We start from the raw sequence: 10,623 nt of genomic DNA on the forward strand, positions 1-10,623 counted from the left end.
TTTTCCTTATTCTTCTGCGGCTCCGCTCCCTCAGGTCTGTTCATTGTTGAGCTGGTCCCAACAGTGCTTCCTCAGAAAAGAACACATCCCGTGCTGAACACAGTCAGCAGGGATTCGGGGACAAGCAAACACTATGGAAGGATGGCACATCCCTATGCCACCGGTGCTAACTTCTTGATGCTTATCAGGAAGTGAAGATATTCTCAAACTAAGATCATCATGTTTGCCAGACACCAGTCGGGCAGGTGTGCTAGCATGCACTTTTGGTGCTGTTTTCACCCTACTGTACACAGGAGTTTATTTATCCCATTGAAGTTCAAGTTCATGCACCTTTATGTTTATATTTCCAAATGCTCAGTACTTGCCTGTTATCCAGGAATTACATAATTCAGATTTGCTGAACTAACTTTAGGCAATGATCTCTTGGTTCTGAGTCTAAATGATTCGCAACAGTTAAGTAACCTCACAAGCATAGTTTCAAATGAAACTCGCTTTGCTTGAGGTAAATATTTTAAAAGTTTCCCAAACCCCCTCCCTCCGTAAGTAGAGCAATTATACTTCTATACACTGGTGTTTTAGTCAATCACAGAACAACCAAAAAAGGCAGACAGTAAAGCAAAATCAGTACTTACTGAAAACTTACTATATGCTAGTAACCTGATGAGGTATTCCACATGGGCTTTCTGATTTAATCCTAACCACCCTTTTTCCACTGTCTGCATTTTGCAAATACGGAAACAGAGAGCAGTTAAATAAGTTGCTTATAATTTAATAGGGCTTTCCTCATAGCTGAGTCGGTAAAGAATCTGCCTACAATGCAGGAGACCTGGGTTTGATTCCTGGGTCCGGAAGATCCGTTGCGGAATTAAATCATTCATCTGATCATACTGATCAACTGCTTAAAATCCTTCTATGGCTTCTTATATTGTGAATTATAAAGTTCACATTGGACCCTTTTTTTCATCTGATCCACTTTCCAGTGGATCACTTTCCACTTTCTCACCACTCACCTTATAAACTTCTTCACTCTCATCATTTAATATGCTAATTGGTCTCCTAAAACCACCACACATTTTAGCCTTTGCACAAGATCTTCTCTTAGACAAAAGTATCATCCTACTTACGTAAATATCCCTGCACACCACTCCTGGTCATTTACCTTCCCCGCCTGTAAGCTATTAACTATTCTTTATGATACTTCAATCATTTTCTTTTCTGTGAAGCTTTCCACATCTATTATCATTAAATCAAAGCTGCAAGTTACTGATATTTATACATACAATATTTGTGGGGGAGGGGGGAAGTATCGGGACTTCCCTTGTGGGCCGGTGATTAATGATCCACCTTCCCACACATGCATTTTGACTTAAAGCATTCCTGATAGGAAGCCTCAAAGGGCCAAACCAGTTGCTGACAACCCAAAACAAAGGTCTTGAATAGAGAGACCCATGAAGGGAAAGTGAAGAAAAATAAAAAGAATCCGCTTTGCAATGCAATAATGCCAGTTTGATCCCTGGTCAGGAAACTAAGATCCCACGTGCCATGGGGCAACTAAGCCCACACACCACAACTAAAGAAGCTCCCATGATGCGGAAAGAGCCTGTGGGCTGCGAGTGAGACCCGATGCAATCAAACAAAATAAACTAACTTTTTTAAAGAAGTATTAATGTGTTTTTAGACAGAAGTTTTTGCATGCACAAGAAAACCACCGGGGCTGGGGGATATTTAAAATTCTACTTCATATAATTCACTATTGTTTTATTTCCTTTAGTGAATAAATATTCTTACAATTGAGGAGGGGTAAGGTAAGTATATTCCCTTCATTTAAGGTGAAGTATTAATCATTAAGGTTTGCCTCCCCCCTTTTCATCAACCCACTGAAATGAAAGAAGTGCAAAAAAAAAAAAGCATCAGGGAACAACTTTACTGAATTTCTCCTTTTGGTCCCAAAACGAGCATTGCAGCTCCACACACATCATATATACATGTTACAGTGTTCAGGAGGTTATTTCCTCTTTTGTGTTTCTTTTAACAGAGGAAAACTTTGTAGTGGATCTCAACTAAATTTTTCTCCTGTTTTATCAGTCATAATATGGTCCTATGCACACATATGTGTGCTTGCTCAGTCGCGTCCAACTCTTTGCAAGCCGGTGGACTGCAGCCCACCAGGTTCCTCTGACCATGGAATTTTCCAAGCAAGAATACTGGAGTGGGTTGCTATTTCCTCCTCCAGAGGATCTTCCTGACCCAGAGATTGAACCCGCTTCCCTTGTGTCTCCTGCATTGGCAGGTGGATCTACTGAGTGCATCCCTAGGGCTTTCCTGTTTGCTCAGATAGTAAAGAATCCACCTGCAATGCAGGAGACCGGGGTTCGATCTCTGGATTGGGAAGCTCCCCAGGGGAAGGAAATGGCAACCCACTCCAGTATTCTTGCTTGGAGAATTTCATGAACAAAGGAGCCTAGCAGGGACTGGACCACAGTCCATGAGGTCACAAAGAATTGGACACGACTGAGCAACTAACACACACAGTACATCCCTACAATGAATGAAGAGATTAAAAGACTTTCTAATTGGCTCACAAATTCAATGCAGTTTTAATCAAAGTTCCAGCACGCATTTTTTTCTTTGGTAAGAATTGAGAAGTTGATTTTAAAACTTATTTGAAAATGAAAATAAAATAGTCAAAGCAGTTTTTAAAAAGCAAAATATGTAGGATTAACTCTATCTCATTTAACTCAACTTACTATTAAGCTATACCAAGCAAGACAACATGGTACTGAGATTAATAGATCAACAGAAGAAAATATTTTGCTGACAAAGGCCCATATAGTCCAAGCTGTGGTTTTTGCAGTCATGTACCAATGTGAGAGCTGGACCATAAAGAAGGCTAAACAATGAAGAATTGATGCTTTCAGACTGTGGTGCTGGAGAAGGCTCTCGAGAGGCCCTTGGACAGCAAGACCAAAGGAAATCTTAAAGGAAATCAACCCTGAATATCCACTGGAAGGACTGATGCTGAAGCTGAAGCTCCAATATTCTGGCCACCTAATGCAAAGAGCTGACTTATTGGAAAAGACCTGGTGCTGGAAAATATTGAAGGCGGGAGAAGCTGGTGACAGAGGATAAAATGGTTGGATGGCATCATCGACTCAATAGACACAAGTCTGAGCAAACTCCAGGAGACAGTGAAGGGCAGGGAAGCGTGGTGTGCTGTAGTACATGGGGCTGAAAAGAGTCAGACATAGCTGAGTGGCACAACAACAGAAGACACTATAACATCCAGAAACAAGCCATTATGGGCAAGTGACTTTAGTCAAAGATATCAAAGCTATTCAAAAGGGAAAGGAAAGTTTTTTAAACAAATCTTGTAGGAATAATTACATATTTGTATTTAGAAAATTATCAACTAATATCATACTACACATAAAAATTACCTTGAAGTGGACCACTGACCTAAATATGCAGGCTACAATCATAAAACTTCAAAAATAATCTTCACAACTTCTCATAGGCTAGATTACATAGAACACAAAAGTATGAAACATAAGACAAAAATTGTTCAACTGGACTTTATCAAAATCTAAAATCACTGCCCTATATAAACTCCACTACATCGAAAAAGCAACAGAGTTCCAGAAAAACATCTATTTCTGCTTTTTTGACTATGCCAAAGCCTTTGACTGTGTGGATCACAATAAATTGTGGAAAATTCTGAAAGAGATGGGAATACCAGACCACCTGACCTGCCTCTTGAGAAACCTGTAAGCAGGTCACGAAGCAACAGTTAGAACTGGACATGGAACAACAGACTGTTTCCAAACAGGAAAAAGAGTACGTCAAGGCTGTATATTGTCACCCTGCTTATTTAACTTATATGCAGAGTACATCATGAGAAATGCTGGGCTGGAGGAAGCACAAGCTGGAATCAAGATTGCCAGGAGAAATATCAGTAACCTCAGATATGCGGATGACACCACCCTTATGGCAGAAAGTGAAGAAGAACTGAAGAGCCTCTGGATGAAAGTGAAAGAAGAGAGTGAAAAAGTTGGCTTAAAGCTCAACATTCGGAAAACTAATATCATGGCACCCAGTCCCATCACTTCATGGCAGATAGATAGGGAAACAGAGGAAACAGTGGCTGACTTTATTTTTGGGGGCTCCAAAATCACTGCAGATGGTGATTGCAGCCATGAAATTAAAAGATGCTTACTCCTTGGAAGGAAAGTTATGAACAACCTAGATAGCCTATTCAAAAGCAGAGACATTACCTTGCCAACAAAGGTCCGTCTAGTCAAGGCTATGGTTTTTCCAGTAGTCATGTATGGATGTGAGAGTTGGACTGTGAAGGAAGCTGAGCGCTGAATAATTGATGCTTTTGAACTGTGGTGTTGGAGAAGACTCTTGAGAGTCCCTTGGACTGCAAGGAGATCCAACCAGTCCATTCTAAAGGAGATAAGTCCTGCGTGTTCATTGGAAGGACTGATGCTGAAGCTGAAACTCCAGTACTTTGGCCACCTGATGCAAAGAGTTGACTCATTGGAAAAGACCCTGATGCTGGGAGGGAGTGGGGGCAGGAGGAGAAGGGGACGACAGAGGATGAGATGGCTGGATGGTATCACTGACTCAATGGACATGAGTTTGAGTAGACTCTGGGAGTTTTTGATGGACAGGGAGGCCTGGCATGCAGCAGTCCATAGAGTTGCAAAGTGTCGGACACGACTGAGCAACTGAACTGGACTGATCCATACAACAGAATAATACTCAGCAATAAAAAGCAATGTACTCCACAGACACAATCAACAACCTGGCTGAATTCCAAAATCATTGATTATGCTGAGTGAAAGACACAACAGAGCACATACTGTATGATTCTATCTATATAAAATATTAGAAAATAAAAAGGAATCCATAGAGAGTGAAGGAGGAATAAACCCCAAAGCCTTGATATAATTTTTCTGTCTCTTGATTGAGGAGGAGGTTGGCTGAGTGTATTATACATATGTCAATACTCTCAAATTGTAAGCTTTATATGGATGCAGTATATTTTATGGAAATTCAGCTCAGTTTAGTTTAGTCGCTCAGTCGTGTCCAACTCTTTGCAACCCCATGGATCACAGCATGCCAGGCCTCCCTGTCCATCATCAATTCCTGGTGTTTGCCCAAACTCATGTCCATTGAGTCGGTGATGCCATCCAACCATCTCATCCTCTGTCGTCCCCTTCTTCTCCTGCCCTCAGTCTTTTGCAGCATAAGAGTCTATTCAAATGAGTCAGCTCTTCCCATCAGGTGGCCAAAGTATTGGAGTTTCAGCTTCAGCATCAGTCCTTCCAATGAATATTCAGGACTGATTTCCTTTAGGATGGACTGGTTGGATCTCCTTGCAGTTCAAGGGACTCTCAAGAGTCTTCTCCAACACCACAATTCAAAAGCATCAATTCTTCAGCGCTCAGCTTTCTTTACAGTCCAACTCTCACATCCATACATGACTACTGGAAAAACCATAGCCTTGACTAGATGGACCTTTGTTGGCAAAGTAATGTCTCTGCTTTTTAATATGCTGTCTAGCTTGGTCATAACTTTCCTTCCAAGGAGTAAGCGTCTTTTAATTTCATGGCTGCAGTCACCATCTGCAGTGATTTTGGAGGCCCCCCAAATAAAGTCAGCCACTGTTTCAACTATTTGCCAACTGTTTCCCATCTATTTGCCAAGAAGTGATGGGACCAGATGCCATGATCTTAGTTTTTTGAATGTTGAGCTTTAAGTCAACTTTTTCACTCTTTTGTCTCAGTTTCATTAAGAGGCTTTTTAGTTCCTCTTCACTTTCTGCCATAAGGGTGGTGTCATCTGCATATCTGAGGTTATTGGTATTTCTCCTGGCAGTCTTGATTCCAGCTTGTGTTTCATCCAGCCCAGCATTTCTCCTGTTGTACTCTACACATAAGTTAAATAAGCAGGGTGATAATATACAGCCTTTACATACTTCTTTTCCTACTAGGAATCAGTCTGTTGTGCCATTTCCAGTTCTAACTGTTACTTCCTGGCCTGCATACAGATTTCTCAAGAGGCAGGTCAGGTGGTCTGGTATTCCCATCTCTTTCGGAATTCTCCACAGTTTACTGTGATCCACACAGTCAAAGGCCTTGGCGTAGTCAATAAAACAGAAATGGATGTTTTTCTGGAACTCTCTTGCTTTTTTGATGATCCATCGGATGTTAGCAATTTGATCTCTGGTTCCTCTGCCTTTTCTAAAGTTAGCTTGAACATCTGGAAGTTCACAGTTCACGTATTACTGAAGCCTGGCTTGGAGAATTTTGAGCATTACTTTACTAGCATGTGAGATGAGTGTATTTGTGCAGTAGTTTGAACATTCTTTGGCATTGCCTTTTTTAGGATTGGAATGAAAATGGACGTTTTCCAGTCCTGTGGTTACTGTTGAGTTTTCTAAATTTGCTGGCATATTGAGTGCAGCACTTTCACAGCGTCATCTTTTAGGATTTGAAACAGCTCAACTGAAATTCCATCACCTCCACGAGCTTTGTAGTGATGCTTCCTAAGGCCCACTTGACTTCACATCCCGGGATGTCTGGCTCCAGGTGAGTGATTGCACTATCGTGATTATCTGGGTCGTGAAGATGTTTTTTGTACAGTTCTTCTGTGTATTCTTGCCATCTCTTCTTAATATCTTCTGCTTCTGTTAGGTCCATACCATTTCTGTCCTTTATCGGGCCCATCTTTGCATGAAATGTTCCCTTGGTTTCTAATTTTCTTACACCTCAATAAAACTGTTTTTTTTTTTTCTTTAATGAAATAAATGTCACAATAGCTGTCTTCAAGAACTTCATGATCACTCCCCTGAATGTCATTCTTTTTCTTGCTAAGACACTGGGGGTTTGCACTGATCCTTTTGCTTTCATTCTGTCCTCTTCATGTTCCTTAATTTTGTAGATGGGACAAAGGTTTAATTTGTGGTGAGCGGAATCTGAAACTTTAATCTCTTTCTCTCTAAATCAAAGTTTACCACCATCTGAGTCTTCCTGATAGAATGCGACATTTAAATAAATTCCTTGATTAAATCCAGGCCTGGGGAACAGAGAGTAACATTCAGCTGCCCTCCAAAGTACATGAAGTTGGAACATCTCTTAATAAAGAAACCAAAGACTTTTTTTACACATGAAGTCAGGGAAGAAAGATTTCTGCAACATTCAAATAGATTTTACTCTAAGAGTGGTATGCTGCTGCTGCTGCTAAGTCACTTCAGTCGTGTGCGACTCTGTGCGACACCATAGACGGCAGCCCACCAGGTTCCCCACTCCCTGGGATTCCCCAGGCAAGAACCACTAAAGTGGTATAAAGGGACATTTAAACTACCAGGAATTAATATGATATTATTTTTAAGATCAATTATTCAAAACCAACTTACCGAAGAAATGACTTTATATTATCAGCTTTCATCTCAGATATCAGTTTCCACCTTAAATTCTGGTGACTGTCTGCTGAAGTGGCGGTATCTTTGAGGGGCTTACTAAGCCAACCTGTGTGGGGTGGGGGTGGGGGACAGATACAGAGACATATGCATATTACATACACAATAACTGCTTTTGACTTTTATAAAAACTAAAAGTCCCCCCACCCCAAAATTCAAAAAACAACAGCAACAACAATTCAAACTAAAAGCAGAAAACCTTCAAATTCCGCTGTGTAATTCTGAGTTGGTTAAAGGAGTTTTAGATGAGAGACAATCTTGTCATTTTCCCCGTGTTATGTATTAGAGCCGGGGCCTCTCTCTTTCTTGTTCTCCCACGGAGGTCTGCTTCACAACTCAGCGGCCAACACACGGGGAGGAATCCCCAGAGATTTTTACAATAAATGATCACAGAAGGGCAGTTACAAGTTTCAACTCTTGGAAACGAAACAATCTCTTTGACCCCTGCGAATAATGGCAACTTTAAATTTTCTTTACAACGGCTCTTAACAGTACCCTGAGTGAGTGAAAGGCGCTCAGTCGTGTCTGACTCTTTGAGACCGCATAGACTGTCCAGCCAATGGAGTTCTCCAGGCCAGAATCCTGGAGTGGGTAGCCGTTCCCTTCTGCAGGGGATCTTCCCAACCCAGGGATCGAACCCAGGTCTCCCACATTGCAGGTGGATTCCTTACCGTCTGAGCCAACAGAGAAGCCCAAGAATCCTGGTGTGGGTAGCCTACCCCTTCTCCAGTAAATCTTCCCAACCCAGGGATGGAACCGGGGTCTCCTGCATTGCAGGCGGATTCTTGACCAGCTGAGCCACCAGGGAAGCCAAAGAATACTGGAGTGGGTAGCTTATCCCTTCTCCAGCGGATCTTCCCGACCCAGGAATCGAATGGGGTCTCCTGAATTGTAGGCGGATTCTTGACCAGCTGAGCCACCAGGGAAGCCCCGAACTCTGCATGCCAGAATGCATCGTGTTCGGCTTCCAGTCGGGCTGGGACGCGGCGCCGCGGCCGTCCCCGCAGGCTGTGGGGCTTCTCTCCACGCAGGCCGCAGGGTGGAGGGGCGCCTGGCGCCCGGGGCAGGGGTCGGCACACTTACCCACTGTAAATCCAGCCAGGAAGGACGCCAGCGCCGCGGCCAGGAATATCCACAGGTACTGTCGGCGCCCGGACGGAGCCATGACTTCCTCGGGCCGCAGCGGGAGGCGCTGGCCGCGGGGGCGCGCCGCGGGAGCGCGGGCGAGCCGGGGGCGCGCGGCCAGGCGCGCGCGGGCCCCCCAGGCGGCCGCCCAGCGCGGGCCCCGCCCGCCTCCGCGCGGCTCCGAAGGCCGAGGGACGCCGGCCCCGAGCTGCGGGTCCCTGCGGTCACCCGGGGGCCTCGACGGGGCAGAGGTGACCCTGCGGGGGGAGGAGACATGCTTCTTGGTGGCAGGCTCCGTCCACTCTCTCCACCCCGGGCAAAGTCTGCGTTCGCGGGGAGGCCGCTGAAAAATGCCCCTAAGAAACTCTGCTTACCAACTTCTTTCCAGAAACTGCCGAATTTCCGAATTTCGGTAGTCAAATATATTTAACCACAGCTCTGTCTTCCCTGTTGATTACCCCCTGACGAAATCTAATTTCTAACTGCTCACGCTTGGGAAGCATCTCTGGTTCTGCCTGCTCCGTGATAAAGCATCAATTTCTTTCTTTTTTAATGCTTATATTTTATGTTTATTCATTCAAATATTGTATATAGGCACCACTGTACTAACATGTAGATGGTAACACATTCAGAAAAATAAACATTTTTAAATTTTAATTTGGGCTTCCCTAGTGGCTCAGAGGTTAAAGTGTCTGCTGCCAATTCAGGAGACCTGGGTTCGATCCCTGGGTCCGGAAGATCCCCTGGAGAAGGAACTGGTAACTCACTCCAGTATTCTTGCCGGAGAATCGCATGGGTGGAGAAGCCTGGTAGGCTGCAGTCCAAGGATGAGATAAATTTAAACAAAAATAAAGTCCTACTATTTTTTTCCTTATAGGCTAATTGACTGTGATGTGCTTTGTTTGGGATTTCTATTTTCCATTTTGATAACATCTGTCATCTTCCCGATGGCTCAGTGGGTAAAAATCTGCATGCAGTGTTGGAGACACAGGATATACAGGTTCAGTCTGTGGGTCAGGAAGCTCCCCTGGAGAACGGAATTGCAACCCACTCCAGTATACTTGCCTGAAAAACCCCATGGACAGAGGAACCTGGCAGGATACAGTCCAAAGAGTCACAAAGAGTTGGACACAACTAGGCACACTCACTCCTATAAGCTTTCATGCAGAACGCCTTTTTGGGCTTCCTTTGTGGTTCAGCTGGTAAAGATCCACCTGTAATGTGGGAGGCCTGGGTTCGATCCCTGGGTTGGAAAGATCCCCTGGAGCAGGCCAGTATTCTGGCCTGGAGAATTCCATGGACTACAGTCCTTGGGGGCTCAAAGAGTTGGACGTGACTGAGCGACTTCACTTTTACTTTCATCTATTTTGAGGCCTTGGTTGATATTTACATTCTACACAAACTAGCGATTTTCAAGTAATTTTAACACATCAGTTTCTTAACCACATACAACATGGAAACTGTTGGGATTTTCTTTTCTTTTCCTTTACCAGAACAAGTCTCCAAATATTTGTAACTGTCAGTTTCTTCTTCTGCAACTGGGGATGTCCCCCATCTCACTAGAATGTTGCTGTTTAGTTGCTAAATCCTGTCTGGCTCTTTTGGGACCCCATGGGCTATAGTCTGCCAGGCTCCTCCGTCCAAGGGATTTCCCAGGCAAGAATACCAGAGTGGGTTGCCATGAATGTTACAGGTTCCAATTAATAAGATTAACCACTGAAAGTGCCTTACATCCTAACTGATGCTAGTTTCTTGTCATCCTCCCTGATCTCTCCCTCCAGTCCTGTTTACCCTAGCATATCTCTTTAAAAGTGAAATCAAGGTTTGCAAAGCAGCCTTCCTTGTAATCAGGATGCCTGAATCCACCCTTTTTTTATTCTGGAGGCAATCTTTAGATATTCATGACTGGATTCCTCCTATCCAAAGCAGTTTTGCTGCCAGAGCAACGGTGCCCACTGAGTAGAACATTAAAAGGATAGTATATCTCCTGTTATGAAACAGAGCAGGATACT

The 10,623-nt window shown here is 43.7% G+C and overlaps 1 protein-coding gene across 2 annotated transcripts in view; it reads right to left on the bottom strand.

The window, feature by feature from the left end:
* Positions 1-8,858, bottom strand: part of NAALAD2 (N-acetylated alpha-linked acidic dipeptidase 2) — a 50,473-nt gene extending 41,615 nt beyond the window's left edge. For both annotated transcript variants that reach the window (XM_069566426.1, XM_069566425.1), the window contains exons 1-2: positions 8,570-8,858; positions 7,424-7,535 (exon numbers count right to left, since the gene is read on the bottom strand). In XM_069566426.1, the coding sequence (XP_069422527.1) occupies positions 7,424-7,535; positions 8,570-8,651 (194 nt within the window). In that variant the 5' untranslated portion in view covers positions 8,652-8,858. The remainder of the gene's footprint in view (positions 1-7,423; positions 7,536-8,569) is intronic.
* Positions 8,859-10,623: the final 1,765 nt, after the last annotated feature.

Source organism: Ovis canadensis, chromosome 21 (assembly GCF_042477335.2).
Source record: "Ovis canadensis isolate MfBH-ARS-UI-01 breed Bighorn chromosome 21, ARS-UI_OviCan_v2, whole genome shotgun sequence".
NCBI lineage: Eukaryota > Metazoa > Chordata > Mammalia > Artiodactyla > Bovidae > Ovis > Ovis canadensis.